At 36.5% G+C, this 18,655-nt stretch overlaps 2 protein-coding genes across 3 annotated transcripts; both read right to left on the bottom strand.

The window, feature by feature from the left end:
• Positions 1 to 3,961: 3,961 nt before the first annotated feature.
• Positions 3,962 to 14,837, bottom strand: LOC115455969 (protein tipE). 2 transcript variants are annotated; one of them, XM_037447371.1, is made up of 2 exons: positions 14,003 to 14,837; positions 3,962 to 7,661 (listed from the first exon to the last, which is right to left on the bottom strand). In XM_037447371.1, exons 1-2 carry the CDS (start codon positions 14,767 to 14,769, stop codon positions 7,610 to 7,612), a joined length of 819 nt encoding a protein of 272 aa, XP_037303268.1. In that variant the 5' UTR covers positions 14,770 to 14,837; the 3' UTR covers positions 3,962 to 7,609. The 2 variants fall into 2 exon arrangements, with proteins under 2 accessions (XP_037303268.1, XP_030040669.1); XM_030184809.2 differs by lacking the exon at positions 14,003 to 14,837 and adding an exon at positions 8,999 to 11,834.
• Positions 14,838 to 15,264: 427 nt separating this feature from the next.
• On the bottom strand, positions 15,265 to 16,639 carry LOC115455970. The gene has a single exon (XM_030184810.2). It carries the CDS (start codon positions 16,572 to 16,574, stop codon positions 15,270 to 15,272), a length of 1,305 nt encoding a protein of 434 aa, XP_030040670.1. The 5' UTR covers positions 16,575 to 16,639; the 3' UTR covers positions 15,265 to 15,269.
• Positions 16,640 to 18,655: the final 2,016 nt, after the last annotated feature.

Below are 18,655 nucleotides of genomic sequence, written 5' to 3'. Positions count from 1 at the left end.
CATGGAGTCCAATAGAATAAGAAATAAGAAATCTTTATTTGGAATAAATAATACAGTTTTTTTTTTTTAAATACAATGTTCGATAATATCTGCATTAGTTGAGTAACTGTGTCGCAGATATTAACGCCCACCTCCGTAAAGTCGATAGTTGTATTCCACAATGTAAAGAAAACTTTCTATAGGTACTTAAATCAAAACAAACAAAAAATATGTGTGTGTGTGTGTGTTTGTGAGTGTGTGTGTGTGTTTGTCTGTGACTGTCGGCTGACAAGAGATGATTACCAGTCGACAGTAAACTAATAACTTTTGGAGCACAAATATGGTCCTGATGTTCGGTCTATACCTAACTGTACTATTTATTTTCCTTGATTAGAAATTAATTTCGACTTATTCATCATGTTGCCCCACTGACAACCGATTAGGTAATATTTAAATCGTATTAGAAAGCACAGAGTATTACTCGACTTGGCTATCAAACCTAAATCCCTATCCAAAGATATTCACTGCAGTGGCAAAGATAAAATTTTCCGAAAGGTACACAACATTTAGGTACTAATATGCATAATTGCAGTCTGCAAATCGTTTTAAAATTTCTACATAAAGGGATGACGGCGGAATCCGGGCTATACGGACCTTTCACCATTGATTCACTGTCCTTTGACTAAGGAAGCCAGTAGTCCTTATACCAGAATTAAATTAATGAAAGTTTTCACTAATACTTAGTGTGGTAATAAAAGGTTATAATGTATACGCCAATGCAGTGAAACGCAATATTCCGTGTTGTGTTGGGTCGTTCAACCCTTTTAAAATACTGGCACTTCTTGATACAGGGTCGGTTGTAGGGTATGAGCGGTGCGATGAGCGGAAAGGCGAAGACGCACACGCGTTAGTTATCATCTCCGGATATCTTAAAGCCGGAGCCTATACCCCGGGCAACGAATTCAGAGAGCGGCAAATAGAAACTTGACAGACAATACACGGCTCATTATTAACGCAAGTTTTCCTACTGAGACGTCACCTTGAGGTTAAAATACCTCCTTAGTTCATTATTTTGTATCCCACTTTACTATGGAGTGAAGTGGACAATTAATATTTCCAACTCCTCCCTATCTTTCTATTTGATTAATATCGTTGCGGGATGGTGACAAATTAGTGTCCCCTGAGACTTGCCGAGCTTCACCACTCGGTTTCATAATGCGTGCTACTGCTGCTCCTGGCTTACAAGAGTTGTAGTGGTGGGTGTGAGAGCGGGAAAGTGTCTACTGTGATGTCCAGCACATCAAACACGTAAACTATTTTCCGTTCCGCGAAATAATGATGATAAAGGTAAAAATATATGTGGGCAGGGGCCGCATTTTCCAGATTGAGCCTTGCCTCCAAAAATTCAAGAACTGGGGCTGTTATTTATAAATTATACACACTATCTGCTACTCCACTTACCTTATGGTGCAGTGGGACCACGTTGTCGTGTAAGTGTAAGTTATAGTATAATCATTGGGCCTTATTCTGTCTACAGGATCGAATTCGTCATTTTGCAATTCCAGGCGTTTCTGATCGAAGAATAGCTTTGTTGCCAATATAGATCAAAGAGTCAAAAAATCTGGCTATCAAAACAGGCCTGGATATTGGATATGCTTTCGTATAGGGCCCCCTGATATACCTAATTACTTATATTTATTTATGGTAACTTCAATTAGTAATTGGCTTTAAAATCGCTAAACTCGTGCACTAAGTACAGACCTATAGGTGCTAAATTATTAGTTATTATTGATCCGTGGAACATTTTATTCCGCCATTCGCGATCCATTTTCTAACATCAGCAATAATTGCACATGGTTGAGTTTTTACGATGCAGGGCCCTTATTCTGTATGATAGTGTAAACGCGTAATGCGGCCGTGTCATGTTATCTTCGAGAAATGTGCGTGGAATGGTATTTTGTAAGCCAAATTTCTATAGTCCTAAACGTGATGCGTTGTGTTACGTGCTTGTTACGCACTGTTAAAATAACGTGCGGGATAGAGAATAAGGCCCCAGTTCTGTTTAATTGGTGTTAAATTATCCATTGAAGATATCATTTTGTGGTATATATGGTAATATTTGAAGGGGTGAAATTTGTATGTTTAGATCTAGAAGGTTTTAAAATATTACTTATTTTTTACTGAATATGATGCAATTAATATTAACATTATAAATTACTTTAAAAAAACACTTGTTAGGAGAATAGAAGAATAAAGATAATGCAAACAACGAAGACTAGGATAGGTTTAGTGAAAAAATGGAGGTAAAAAGGGCAGAAATACTTTTGTTGGAGAGGGAAACGTGCTGTGGTACTTCTCAGTGAGGCCGATATAGTACCTCAAATGGGTAAGATGATCAAGATCAGGCAAGGTGGAAGCAACTTAAAGGCCCCCTTAGGCGAACCGGGCAACCACCCGTGGCCTCGCGTTTACAGAGGCCTCGTGCGGTATCTTGGAGGACCTTTTTTACGATCTTAACGATGAAACTGTTAAATCTGGGACCTTTTTTATGCTCCACTCGGAGCCTTGCGTCGTATTTCCTCTTTCGCCTGGAGCCTCGCTTCTTTTAGGACTGCCACTGCAGCAACTGAATAGCTGACGCATCGATAATACTTTGTTAGATGGTGATTATTTATACCAGGTTAAACAATTGCTTATTTACTGCCCTACAGTATAATATCAGTTCTGTATTATATACTGTCCCACTGCTGGGCACGATCCTATACTACTGAAAAGGTTTGGACCTTAGTCTGTCATGCTGACCTAGTGCAGCTTCGCAGACATAGGTTCGAAATTATGACGTAAATTTTTTAGGTTTGTAAGTTTCTTCACGATATTTTCCTTCAGTTAAATCGAAAGGAAATTTTGTAGAGCGTATTCTCACCTTAATGAAGTCATCACTTACCAAAAAATGAGCCGTATGCTCGTATCCCTATTATATAAAAAATATACATGTATAAAATACAGTAGTAACTGCTAAAAGTCAAATGTGTGCCTTCAGTTTTGAACCTGCAGACATTGTCTCGCCATTACAGCCTGTATTATTACAAGCCTTTTCCCGCGTCTTCGGCCGAGTACATACTCATACCCAGATTACCAATCAGCCCGAGTCTTTGCTCATGTATACCCATACCCTGAGTATATCGATTTACAGTAATTGTTTTGGCGATTGAATGAACGGCATAGAAGTTGTGTTACAGCGCCATCTAGTAGCGAGTTTTGTAAAATATTTTAAAATTACTAATTTAAATGGTTAGTTCTTTAGGCAGTATGGTCGTAAGACTATAGCCTGTCCTCTAAGGACGAAAAAAAAATTGTTAGTTCCATCAAATTGGTATAATAAGCATAATTTAATTAGCTACGTCATAACTTAAAATAACAATTTTCGAAAAAAGAACCATATTATTTTCTTGACACTTGCATTTGTTTCATGACTATTTACTCATAACTGGATCGCAGTAAATGATAAAAAAATACCTTTAATAGTATGTTTAGATTGCAGTAAATGATGAAAAATAACTTTGATAGTATGTTTCAAAAGGTTATTTAACAATTGTGCTGAACACATTTGGGATTAAGATAATGGCAGACACAAATATTATACTTTGCATTTATTTACTACGCAGATCTCAGGATGACATCTATCTGTACTTATAGAGTACTTGCATATCTTAAATTTGAATACTTTGTAAAGAACTGAGAAGAAGCAAATTTAAAAAACAATATTGCAGAGGCGTAATGTTGCACCCGTGAAAGAGGGCAAGCCTATTTCCATATCAGCCACAAATTCCAGACTCCAGGCGGATACTCAGTTAAACACCTAATATCACTGCCCGACCCGGGGATCGAACCCTAGACCTCAGCACTGCAATGTACCATAACTAAATACGGCACATAGACAGTCTCTCCATTAAATAGGAAGTATTTAAATAAAACGAGTTAGTACAAATAAAAGCTTTATTTCGACATAATTCTTTGTGTATCACGCGCTTTGTGATGCCTTAAAGATAATAAATTTACTTAACTATAATTAAATTTTACAATAAAATAATCTCATTTATATGTTCACTATTTACATTCATATCGTAGCGGTAAATACACTCACTCAATGTATAATATCTTTTAATTATTTGTGCATAAATGAATTTATAACTCATTAATGCTGGCAATTAAAATTAGTTTTCAAATAGCAACAATCGAATAGCAATAAAAAAAAAGCTTTGAAAATGGAAACAATTCAAATATGGAACATACGAATCAATTATGGTACCGAAAATAATCTGTTATTCAAAAATAGTTTTTATTATTAATTACTCATATTAGAAATCGAATAATTATAATGGACTATAAATTTTACTGTATAAGTATTATAATTAATAAATATATTTCTGGTACTATGTCGAAATGTACGTTTAGAATTTTTCTTACACAATATTATTTAACTAAAACTCAATCTAAATTAATAATACGTTTGGGCTTTTAAAGTTAAACAAGAAATTTAACGAAGTCAAATAGTGAAAAAATATTTACAAATAAAAATTAAAAAAACATTTTTACAGCAGCAAAAAGGTTATTGTGCTTTGAGTCTGACAATATTTCTTACGCCTCTATAAAATGAAGAACATTTCTCAGTTAGATACGCAATTTTTAGACGTTAGATAGCATAATTATGTCATACAGGGTCGTTTTGACATTGCGTTACTAAATGAAACCACATACTCATCTTCATCTTTGCTGACATTGTGCCAAAAATCATCCATTAATGACAAATATTTTCACCAAAAATCCGGGTTTTAGTTTTCTGATTTATTGATTTTTTTGTAGTTTAAATTAGAATATGGTGTGTGCGTGAGTGTATTTCTGAATTTTGACTGAAAGTGTGATGTTGCCGCTGCGACGAATTCTCTTATAATAGTAATGGCATTAGGGCGCGTCAAATAAAAATTACTTCTTATTAATGTTTATTTTGTTCGAAACTTTCACTTTTTTTACATTTGCAGCTCAAGTAACTTACTATAAAGTGTTACTTCCAAGTAAATATGTGGTTTTATTTAGAAATGCAACGTCAAAATGAACATGTATATCGATAGATTCTTCCTTTTTCATAACTTTGTCGTTATAAAATATTATAACACAATATAGACAATTTGAATTGTCAAACACGCTACTTCTTCTGTGCTATTTCGGTGTCAAAATGATGGCAACACTATTTAAATATCAAAATACGTTAAAAGTATGTAACTAAGTATATGCTTATAGCGTGCGGACTGAATCACTTTCCCCCTTATTAATAAACGTTATTTATCTAAGGACGGAGTATTGATAACAAGTCTGTTTCTTAGTGCTGACGGCATGGCAGCCTTCGCAGTGCGTAGACTTAGGGCCGTTGTGATTGGCTAATATTAAGATACAATTTGAATCTAGTTGGCTGTCAGATAAACAAAGCTGAACAAACAGCAAGCTGTCAGATAAACAAAGCTGAGAAACAGTTATTATCACAGCAATGCTCCATCCTTAGATAAATAATGTTTATGAATACGGGTGTTTGTCTTTATCTGAATTTATTTCTTTTATTTAAAAAAATATTATTTTACACTTGAACATGTTCATTGGATAACAAACCATTGAACCTAAACAATAACGGAGTATATATAGAATATATTTATAAATTTAATCCCACAAAAATAAATTTAAACAATTTAATACATATTTACAATAACATATGCAGGTTTTTTCTATGTGTGATTTGCGCTATTTCACTATTTGTGGTATCTATTGGCATAAAAAATATTCAAACAGGCCGGCATAATTGTGTCGACTAGCGAGGGCATATCTCGTCAGTCGACTCTATCTCAACCCCACTTCACTTACCATCAGATCCAGTGGAGTCACTTTGCCGCACAAAAAAATAATATCATTCCAACAGTGCCCTTAAAAAATCTTACAACTTAAATAGTAAATACCTATACTGTCTTCCAATGGCGAAGGATGAAGTTTTCCGAAACCCGTCACAACATATAGATACTAATATGCATAAATGCTGTCAAATCATCCGAATGACAATTATATTTTACATAAATTACGAATGCCGGCAGGAATCGAGTTATATAGACCTTTGGCCGGTGCTGTCTTCACTTTATTTCACAAGCCTCTAGGATTTATTGCTATGACAAATAAAATACTATTATCGAAGTAACCAGAGCATTACTTATGAGATCTATAAACCTAAATTCGATTTGAGTCTGAAACTGTCCTTAATCCATTCTGTTTATTATTGGCTAACGTGGTCGACATTAAAAAGTTTTTACTCGTCGAAAATAATGTCTAATAAATATTTTATTAGACAATTGTTTTATATTAATCTTAAGGTCTGAAATGATGTTACGTGTTCACATGAAAATCTTAAAATATTCAAACAAGGTAAAGTAAAACTTTTTAAGAACAAATAAGATACATTATCACTCATAAAAACTATTGTAACGTTGAGTCAGCCAAAAAATTTAATATTTTTCCAAAAAAACCACTCACATTTATTCCAACTTGAAATCTAAATGCTGAATGTTATGAAATTTATTATTCTATTCGAGATTCATGATTACTGGCAAAAAGTAGCTTATATTCGAGTTTCATCCCAATAGCTTTAGTTTAAAGTCGAGATTTGAATAGCCAACTTTCGAACAGAGAAATGGAATGAAATTCGAAAATACATCGAAATTATGAAAGCTTAAATCAAGTATATTACAATTTAGGTACATTCTTTGAACATTTTTTGATAACATTAAAACTATGAGAAAAATAACGCGTTCTCGGAAGCAAAATACATACGAAACACTTACAAACTATCCGGCATAGATCAATTTTAGAATAAAGAGACGTTTTCGACATTATCAATTTTCTTACATATTAAAGCAAAAGCCACGACGCCCGCCAAAATGTTAATTTTTAATACTGACATTTTAATTATAGCACCTCCCTTATAAATATAATTGTGTTTATCATTCTCCAAGTATTTTAATATAACGAATATATATTGGTGTTTCTGTACATTTCAAAAGTTTACGCTTTATGATCAGGCAGAGAAACTGACAAGTATTATTGTCATGGTTTTAAAAACAATATGGAGTTACTTAACACTTATTAAAATTTTAATTGTAATTTTGTCCTAAATCATTATGTCTTCACCAAATGTTATATCACAACCATTTTTAATTCAAACTTTTCATAAAGCGCAAACTCCTAAAATAAAGATAATTTCAAAAATTGCAATCTAGCTGTAGCTATACTTATTCGTATGCCGCGCGTGCGCTACGATTGTGGGGCATAGGCCTTGACTGATTTTATGCGCAACACAGTGATATAGTCATAATATCATTGAAGTATCGATTTCTAATCATACGTAGCACTGCTTTGAGCATACGTTGTAACTGCAAGAAGTTTACGTATTACGTAGCCTCATAATATAACTGCCCGACGCATACGTAGCGCTCACGCGGCGTATGCGCTACGATACTCAGCTGCTACGCGGCGTTTACAGCTGCGCGTAGCCTGCGGTGCGGGGGGAGGCGCGGCGGCGGGCGGCTGAAGCGCGGCGTCAGAACACATCGTCGCTTGGATCATCGTCCAACTCGCAAAGGAGCTTACTACTGTAATAGAAGTTAAAGTTATGTTAATAAGGTTCAAGTTACAATGAGTACATCTGTATTATAAAGCAAACGTTTGACAATTTTATGTTTTACCGACACAATAGTATTTTAAAGCTGTTGTAGGTCGTTTTCTATGAATATTTGAACGACAGGAAACTACATTAAAATTAAACTTATTTTGAACAGAAAGAGAAACTAACATTCTTCAACCAAGTAGACATTGAAATTTCATTATGTTATAGAAATCAAGAAAAAATGAATGTTGGCGTATTGATCATACCACTGTATAGTGTAAAAATTTGTAAATACAAAATATTCAAAACGAAGAGATCGTGTATAAATCAATAACTAGCCACTTTTTACCCGACTACCAAAAAGGATATTTTCATTTCATGTGTCTATTTTTTCGAGTATCTATTGTGTAATTATTGATCTTATTCACAGATCCTATTACATTTGAATAAAGGTTTTTTGTCTTTGTATTTGTCTATTTCAATTTTTTTATCCCTGAAGTCACACGTTTATCTATTTGATGACATAAACAACAACTGACAGTGACGTAATTACATTGCGAACACTTTCTGACTGTCGTATTGTGGTCTCGGATTCTATTGTTGGTTAAGACAGTGATAATGGGCTATTTTACTTAGTATCAGACCGAATTCTGAAATTCTACGTAATGTGTTCGCGGCCTTTTAAGTTAGGTTTAAACTATACTCTATACTAGTAGCAAAAGATGAAACTTTCCGAACACAATATTTAGATAGAATATGCATAAATGCGGTTGCAAATCTATAAAAGGAAGCCGACAGAAAACTGTTTATATGAATCTTTCGCCACTGCTCCATACACTCAGTATGTAATATACCTAAATGTGTCTAAATGTAATTTTGTGGGACAAGAATTAGTGTCGAACCAGCGGCTACATACAATTTGTAGTGTAAACTTAGCATTGCATCGGACGTAACATAGATGTTATAAAATGTATTACACATCTGTCTACCCCTGAAAACAAGCGTGACGTATGTTTTCATTTTCTAAATTGAAAGCCGTGTCTATATATTTCTTTCTCATACAATGCCAGCACCTATTTACTCAAAATCGTCTAAAGACAGTTATTCACATTTTGCATTCAAATGTGCAGTTTACATACATAGGAAAAAAATAGATGAAGTGATACATATTCCATAGTGTCATAGATATTTTTACGCTTGATGAATTAAGAGAGTTAGTGCCTACATGACTTGATTGGTCTTGAACTTTGTTAATTGATAAAGATTCAATTATCAGACAACGTGAAATATTTTATCAAACATATTTGTAATTTCAATGAGTACCTCTTTTATTTCTAATTAGAATCCCTGAATGCTTCTTCGTGTTTTCTTTTCCATTTTGGTACTGCAGTTGTCTGTTCGAGCTTTTCTAATGGATGTTCAGTTTTAAAATTATTGAATACGAAATCTTGTGCGTCTGCGTCTGTCGTGACAGTTTTCAATCTTTTGTTGAACAAATGTATCGCTTCTAAATTAGACCAACATGGTCGACGTTTAAAAATGGTTCTTATTTTATTAATATTTACTTCCATTTCAGCCAGAGCTTCATTGTAGGTCATGTTGAATGCTGGATCTGCAGTTTCATGTAATATGAAAGCGTTATTTCGTTCTGGTATTAAACATTCTGACGCATTTAGGTCTAAGTTGGGTTCCGCAGGAAACTCTATATCCGTCTCTACATTCGGCTTTATATCGGGCTCTTCCTTAACTTTTGAAATTAACTGATCCTTGGTATCCTCATTGGAATCCTCTTCATACATAAATTCGTAAGTTTCTTCAGGGGTTTCAACGTGCTCAAGACCCTGTGGATGTTCAGGGCAATCAGGGTGTTTAAGGGCTTCAGAGTGTTCAAGGCTCTCAGGATCTTCGGGTTCAGGACTTTGAGAATGTTCAGAGCTTTCAGGATGTTTAGGGCATCCGAGATAGTCGGACAATTCAATGAATTCATCTAGCTCCTCCTCTTCGCAAGCGATTTTAACGAATATTTCCCTCTCGGTGCTCGATAATTCTGGACACGACTTTAATAGGTAACCAAATTCAGACTCAACAGCGCAAAGGTGTTTGCAAAAAGCACCGCTTCGCCCCTCTGTGCAGTCACAGCATACAGTCTCCATATCAACAGTGTACTTGACGTCTTTCTCCGCAGTGGACTCTACCATAAATTCTGTATCGCTGACACGTGTTATCTCAACATCTTTTGTCTCTTTGTAAAACTTCAAGTACGCGAAATTGTTTATTTCGCGATTGTGCGCGTATTTGAAAATCCGTCTGTGTAGATAGTTTTCAAAAATATTCGACAAGAAATCAACCATAGCGAAAAGATTTAAAGCTTTACATCTCTGTAATATAACGTCTCTGAATATCCGCATCGAAGCTTCTGTGTATTTTATTTTGCACTCGCTGTGTAAAGCATTCTTTCTGTATGGCGTACACCACTCATTCTTATTGTCCCATATATCATGCAAGTGTACAATTAAATTAGAACAACATTTAACATATCCGTCTGAAATTAAATCCTTGAACAATTTTTCGGCGTTGTATTGAGTACCAGCAAACATTATCTTTGTAAAATGAGACATAATACTGGGGCGTTTTGTAATATGAATTCCATTTTCAGGAGCTGTAAGCCATCGCCATAAAGATTGCGCTACGTGAAATGAGCACCATGGTATTTGAGCTTTAGGGAATAATGATTTTAATGCATTACGTGCAGCAGTGTTACTGTCAGTTATTATCACGGCAGGATTCATTTTTATTCCATCGAATTTCTTTTCAAGAGATTCTTTAATCATTGAAAATGCTAAAGTGTAACTGGATGTCACTTGTGACGAGTGCAAAGCGAAGGCTATCGGCAAAACGCCTATTTTACTAATAGCAAACACGGCAGTAATGTATGCATTGGTCTGGTCGCAAGCCGACGACGTATCGATATACAGCACGTCTCTCGCCGTATTGTGCTCGTATATTCTTTGCATAATCGGACTTATAACAACAATATTGATTGGATCTAGTTTGTATTCAAAAATGAAATCTTTTTCTCGAAGTGCTGTCAGTCTACTCTCGATCACTTCGTTAATATCCAAACCAGCTGTAGCAATAATGTTTGCTTTGCGCCAATTCGTATAAAGGTAGTAAACATGTCTCTCGCTCGGGTTTACCTGAGCATTTGCTAAGTGAACGGAGCTTTCTTTACCATATTTTTCAATGATAGACATTTCATGCAACACTATCGCCGCTGCTGGAGTTATACCGGCTTTGAAATATTCCTTAAAACGATCGTCCGTCTCATCACTGCTTCGCAAGAAGCTGTAAGCAGTCGCTGCATTTATTTCATGACTGTGACAGTAACTTACTTTGATCACCACACAATATCCTTCTTTCAAAGCTTGATCATTTCTGCAGGTATGTTTATTGACTAATTTGAAAGTTAAATCAAGTGTTGCATTACAGCCGCGCGCACGCTCTCGGTTTAGCCGGGGAACAGATTTCTTGTTAAAAGAATTATGCTGGCATTTATACATTTTTCGATAAGCAAGTCTTTTTAAATTTGGAAACGAAGAGCGCACGATCCAGTTTGTATTTGTGAAACTAGAAAAATTATCTACGAACGTCTTACAAAATCCCTTGTAGTCTTCCTTGTGTTTACCGAGCTTACACCTTATAACAAAACGAAATTTCTCCGACGATTCAAATTCAAACTCCAGTTCTATATACGGACCGCAACTGTCTTCCAAAAACCGTTGTATAGTGTCTCTGGTAATCATTGTGCTCACTCCACTATTATTATTGTTTATCACTTTATCAGCAAGTTTTTATGCACACAACGAATAAACACACGTGCCAAATAACGTTATATAGAAAGAGATAGACAACACGAACACTAGAACAGAAAGAGAGAACAACATAACAAAATGGCGTGCAGCTGATCGCGTATACTTGGTAGCCGGTTGTTACCGCGCTTTCTTATTAATACCGCCCGCATTCGTAATAACGTGCCTACTAATCAGAGTACACAAAATATACACGATAATACTGTTTTAGAGTTAAGAAAATCCGAATAACTTCGCATGGCCTTGTATAAAACGTTAGGACGGGTCTCGGGTGTCGTGATCACGCGGTTACTGCGTCACAGTGTAGTGCGCACGCGGGGGCTCGCGGGGTTCGTGGAGTGGCGCGGGAGGCGAATTCCCCTCGCGGCTGCCGGCGCCGCACCGCACCCGTCTCGCCTATCGGGTATGCCGTGTCAGTCGCGTGGTGTACGGAGGGCGCCGAGTTCGAACCCCGCGCGGATACAAATGTTTTTATTCTCCTAATTTTTGCAGTTGGATGTTGTGGAATGTTTGCGGTTTCATTTCAACTATGGTATTAGATTATTGGGTTGTTTTAGAATTATTTTTGATGATAAAAAGATTATAAATATGGAGTACCTACTTACTTACTATAATAGCATTGTGGTATAAAATATTTTTTAGACTTTAAGTTTGAACGCATATTTTGTTTTATTGCGTCTCAACTGTTATATGTTAAAACAACAATTAATATAAGAATATTAATCACAACTTGAAATTGGCAAAAAGAATATTATTAATTCATGCTTGATTAAAATCAATTGACTGTATTCTGACTCGGTGTCGTAGTAGTACCTATTGCATGCGTGGACGACACCGCTTTATTGTTCCAGCTTCGAATTCGGCTATAAGTTATAAGTGTGTATGCTTGTGTTTAATTTTTATAATACTAGCAAGCCGCCAGGCTTCACCACCGATGCAGAGAATAATATATTCCTACATTATTTTGTTGTCATAGCGTCTATCTCAGCGCGCTTCATCACTCGGCGTATATAGCAATAGTAGGCGACTATGTTCGGAATTGAATATATTTTTCTCCCAAATTTTAATATTGCGATAACAACTTAAATATTAATTAAAATTGCATAACGTAAAGGACAAATATTATATGCATGAAATGATTAAAGAAACTAACGTATTCAATTTAATAAGGATTAATATCGTATAATATATTTTGTACTGTATCTTATCATGGGATTTACGCACATGGCCGAGAAAGGGAAGCACTAGTAGTGCCCCTGCCTACTCCTTTAGAGTTAAAAGGCGTGAGTGTATGAAGTCAAAATAGTTAATGGTTTAGTCTCCGAACTGGGATCAAAGGATTAAATAATTACTTAAGACCAATATGTTACAAATTAATTTTTAAATGTTTATCTGTTTGAGGATATAACGGGAGTGATTTTTTTTAAATTCCAATACTTTTTTATAAGGTTAATGGTTAGTAATACACTACCTTAAAGGCAAAGATATAACGAATTTTAAGGCCGGCCTATAAAGGAAATAATTTACTATATGTAAAATACAAAAGTATGTTAGTGTTTCACTAAGTGCAATAATACCGTGTGTTCAAACTAATATTTTTCCTATTACGTGATACTTGCAAGTGCTAATGTCTAGCAAACAACGTACTTGTTTAAACTAATTCCATTAAAATCTACGAAGTTGCCTCTCTGTACTTGATATAACACCTGAAAGTCCCACATTTAATGTCCGATTAATAAAAAATATATTTATAAGTGAGTTTAAAATATATTGTGCGTTCAACATTCTATTTAATTCTTATAGTCTAAGAGCCCGTGAACCCCAGACCTTCGTTATTTTATAAAAGCTGAAAGTTTGTCAGCGCATGCTCCCAACACAGGTAACAACGATGGACCATTATGAAGTTTGGGTTACAGTGGCTTTGGCACCTTTTATAAAATAACGAATATCTGGGGTTCACGGGCTCTTGCTCTATTATTATTTCTAGATACCAAAACATTAACAAATATTTTGTATTAGTAATTATCAGTGGCAAAGGGTCCATTTAACCATATTCCTTTCTCTTTCGTAATCTATGTAAATTTTTTATCACTACAAAACAATGTGTAGTCTGCAGATATGCATAATTAGTAATTGTATGTTGTGTTCCCTTTTGTAAAATTGTACCCTTCGTCACTGGTGATTCTTGATCATTGTTTTGTGTCACTCTTAAATAAGCGTCACAAAACAATGATACATTAAAAGTTCATTATTGAGGGCCTATTTCACGATATCTAAACAATTTTGTCAGTTTAACAGCTATATGTATGGATAGTATGTGTTTCGTATTTAGTCATCTTTTATCCAAAAAGTAGCAATTACTCAGAAGTTATGAAACAGAACCTAAGGTATTTATTTAAACTATCTAGCAACCTCTATTTCTAAGGTATACTTTAGCTAAGCAATAGTTAACACTCACTCCTCTTTGCTGGTGAAGGATTCGGCGTGCACTCGTCTGTTGCAAGCCCTGTCGCAACACCGACAGTGCCAGTACGCGAGCACACTCAGACTGAACACGAACACCGCAGTGGGCAGCACCAGCGCCAGGATCAAGCCTCGGACAGTAGCCTCCCACGAGTACCTCGCCACGACCAAATCTGGCCGCGTCAAACTGTAGTAACACGGGAAAATCTTCGGCGCCTTCGGCCCAGCGTATTCATTCGCGAATACCGAACAGTTCACTCGAGGAGGATACCCACAGCCCTCAGGGTTGATCAGGAAGCGGAGGTCAGTCTCGTCCCACTCGGTCGGTGCTGGGGCCCCTTCCAAGAACGGCCTTCGGGACAGGTTTACCCGTATCTTATGGCATTTCGTATGGGCAGTCGTGCAACCCTCCCTGCACGAAGCCCATGTACAGTTAGTCAAGGTCTCCGCGTGTACATGCTCAGAGACAGTACATATGCCTGCCTCAGGGACAAACTCAGCCAGAATCGTCTGTATCGCTGGTTCCACCACAAACGGTATCAGAAAGAGAAAAGCAAACACAGCGAGTATAGCCGATGTGCCAAGGCATAGCGACGTGTAAAATTTGAATCTTTCAAAAAAGTGTGCTAGAAGTTGCTCCCTCGTTGGCTCCAGCGGTTTGAATTGTGGACTCCCCGGGTCGACGGACGCACCCATTGGCAACGTGGACCGTTCTGATGCTGCTGGGGAGAGGCTCGCTCGTGATCTGCTGATGGTAGACATCTGGAGGGAGTTTCAACCAGTGGAAAGCATTGCAAGCATTTAATCGTCTCTTAGTGAACTAGCCGGACCCTCGCAGAGGAGGGGAACGCCTGTAACAGAGAAAAACATGTTATAAGTATGTTGATTAAAAAAGTAATCAATAATGGGCTTTGCTGAAAAAAATATGTCAAGGGATCAAGTGTTGACTCTATATTAGACTTAGCGAAGATTCTTATTTTAGAACGTTGAATAATTTTGTACGCAGTTTCTTAATCTATTCTTTGACAAAAATGATTCACCAAAATAAAGTGATTTTACTTCAAAATCAAAATTACGTAACTGATTAAATTTTACGAGGTAATAAATTATATTTTCTAGTTAAATACAAACGCAATCATAATTAGACTTAATAATTATGTTGAAGCTACACTGTTTCGTGTATTATGACACCTTCATTAAAATTAAAATGACATGATCGATTTAATTATGCCTAATGAAATGAAATTCTCACGTGACTGATCTCAGAGAGGAGAAACAGGATCGTTTGGATGCATTTGCATATCAGCCTGTCCACCGGTGCAGCCTTTGAACCTCATCTTTGCATCATCACCCACTTCGACAGTTTTTTGACACAGCATCAGAGTTATACAAGACACTACAACCAATACCGTCGGGAGAACTAAAGCGACCATGAAGTGACGATAGGTGGCGTCCAAATCGAAGCGAGCAACGACTGTATCTGGGCTGTTTTCTGTGTAGAAGCACGGGAATCTTGCTTTGGCGTTGTGATCTGTGCCATCTCTTCCGTAATCTTTAAGGAACTCCTTGCATTCATCAGCTAAAGTGTTGACACAGCCCTCCAAATTGATCATCAAGCGACTATCATTGGCTAATGTCAGTTCAACTTCCAAAGGAGCGATGACTCGATTCGGTGTCGCTCGGGTTGTGTATAAGTATTGCAAATAAGTAAAGTTTGTAAGGTCGGCAATATCATTCCTAGGTAATAAGGCAGCATTGATACAGTCAACAGCGACGACTCCAGACGAACCGTTGTGCACAGCGTGACACGATAGCATTAACACTTCTTCACCGGAATCAGTCCACACTACTTCACTGTCTTCCTCTTTCGCTAGTTTCGCACATCTAGCTAGGAACACCCTGTCCCCACTTAGTACTATCACATTCTTATTCCTGGTTGGGATGTCGACGCATCTTCTATCACAGTTGTAAGGCGTACGTATTTTCCTACAAGTGCCTCTGTTACATGAGAACAATCCGTGAACGTCTATACACGTTATTTTTCCACGTCTTCCTGAACACTTTAGCGGTGGATCAGTTTCTCTGAACGCGCATTCGAATGCATCTGTTATATTAATACACTTCCCTTCAGTACAGTTGAACGTTCCCGTCAAGTTCCTGCACTCATCCCTGATGCAGTGGTACTTCCTGGCATTCTCCTGATCGATGCCGAAGCAGGTCTTGTTTGCAGCGCTTCCACATTCAGCGAGGAGTAAGGACGTGCCATTTTTACGAACGTTGACGTAGATCTGGATGCACGCTCCGGAGGTCTTGCTCAAACACCATTCGCCACAGGATCCCCAATCACAATTCTCTTTGTTGACAGCCCTAGTTGTAGTACACATAATCGGTGTCGGATCGATGCCGGAAGCGATAGCCCTGGTATACGGCATATATATGGCCACTGTTAGGTACACAATCGCGACACAAGACAGCACAGCGGTCATCTGACATATGCATATGGTGCCGCATATCTTCTGATCTTGCGGCGGGATGATCAAGTCCTCGACGGGCGTCGGTTTCGGCATTTCGGAGACCTGCTTCGGCCGCCGATGTTTCGGCACTGGCGGTGGTGCGAGTTCTGCGCATGTGTGCCGCGGGAATCGATCCGACGCTGCACTGCGGGTGATTGTGTGCTATTTTTTTAATAACGATGTCAATGTCCATTGGAACAGTACGCACGGGTGGCACGCGATTGCCTTGTTTATGATTATTCCCCTTGGGGATTACGTAATTAATAATAATGATTAACTTTACTATGATAGATACAAGATTCTAACAAAGCTTTTAATACCCTAAGTAAATTAATTGGGGCGACATGGAATATTAGGACTACGTTTTCATTTTTCGAATATTTTATAATTCGCTTCTAAAATGTTATTAAGTAGTTAAAGTAATTTTAAATTCAAATTGTCCAAGAATAAAACATACAATTCGCTAATGTAGAGTAACTTACATGAATTATACCTTCTTTATCAATTGGGTTTCTCTTATAATCAACAGGTTATGACGTCATATAAATAATGATATTTATAGAATTCAATACCCTTAAACTAGGTATTTAATAATTTATAGTATTATTGAGAGACAATACAGTTAAACATCATTTAGCAAACTCTCAAAAAAAAATTAACTCTGTTTTGAATGCTAAGACATATATTGTATTTAATAGTTTGAGCTGTTAAACACTGATTTGTGATGGACAAATTAAATTTATTTATAATTTTTGCTTAACAATAATGAATCACTATGATTTACATACATTACAACATTTTAGGAAAGCACTTACCAAAATAACGAATTTCCTATAGTCCTTCCAAAATTCTTCTCTATGTTTAGTTCTATCACTTAAAACAAAACAATAAACACAAAATCAAACAGTACTTAACGCTTTATCATAAATGTTTTGGCGATTTCATACTTTCGCGATGTATTCAGTACAACCGATTGTTTTACCACTGACAGTTGTGAAGTTATGCGCAGGTTGGTCTGCGCAATGCGGGCTTTCTATAACAGAGTGAAGTTAGCTGCGTTGTGTTTTGTTTCTGCATCGATATTTACTTTTAAAAAAGGAATTATTAATTTAAAATTGTTAACGGTTGTTTTTGTTTATATTTTTAATATTGTTAGATATTTACTGTGGTTTCCTTAACACATTTTTCACCATTATAATATTTTTTTCGTTTGTAACATATTTTTTTCATCTGGGAATGACAAGGTTAACCCACTGTACCTGATTTAAAGTGGAAAAGGGTAAAGAAACTGTAGACTGATGAAAGACTGTCACACCTCGCCAGTCGACGCAATTATGCCGGGCTGTTGGAAACCGGATATACTTACACAGGCTGATCACGGAACGCAACACAATTGTGTGGGCCACTATAGCTGGTTTTACCACCTTGTGTACGGTGGTCGCTATCCGGACGGATATAAAATATATCCTACCACCAGCAATTATTAATGTTCGCGGTTTGGCTCGTGACATAAATCCCTAAATCTCAATCATCCGTAGCGCCCTCTACACGACGCTAGCGTCATCTATTTAAAATCAGATAAATAATTCAAATATTTCCAACATAAGCAAATTACTGGGATGTACAGTAACCTATATTAATCCTGGACCTGGTTTAACCGTGTCTCAAATTTTATCCAGATCTGTTCAGCGGTTACTGCGTTTACTATAAACAAACATTTTCGCAATCATTTATTTTTAAATTATGGGATAGATAAGAAAATAATTTTATAATGCAAGAGGTATTTTGCTTGATGTTAAGCGCCAAGCCTACCCTCTAGTAAATGATAATCCCAAAAAATAGTTATAGGAAAGTGACGAACGCCAGTCTTGTACCTCTTCCCTTCTATAGTCTATTTGTTCTATTTTTTCCACCTCATTCTATTGGTATTCAAGATTGGAGGTGATTAATTACCAGCAAATTCAATGTGGTAATTATTGTCCTATAAAATGCATTGTTTACAATTTACAGATCCTTAGTGTTCCTATGACCCTTTCTGATAACATGTTTATCAACTACAGTGTTATAATAGTTAAGAAACAAGAGGATAGATGGCGCTGTACGCATATTTGTGTATTTCGTTTGTTGCTTGGAAA

The sequence above is a fragment of the Manduca sexta genome, chromosome 6 (genome assembly GCF_014839805.1).
Source record: "Manduca sexta isolate Smith_Timp_Sample1 chromosome 6, JHU_Msex_v1.0, whole genome shotgun sequence".
Classification (NCBI taxonomy): Eukaryota; Metazoa; Arthropoda; class Insecta; order Lepidoptera; family Sphingidae; genus Manduca; species Manduca sexta.
This window is presented reverse-complemented; position numbering and strand designations above follow the sequence as displayed.

Excerpts from the sequence above, each read along its gene's own strand:
- LOC115455969 (XM_030184809.2), bottom strand. The coding sequence starts at position 11,478 with ATGATTACCAGAGACACTATACAACGGTTTTTGGAAGACAGTTGCGGT.
- LOC115455970 (XM_030184810.2), bottom strand. The coding sequence starts at position 16,574 with ATGCCGAAACCGACGCCCGTCGAGGACTTGATCATCCCGCCGCAAGAT.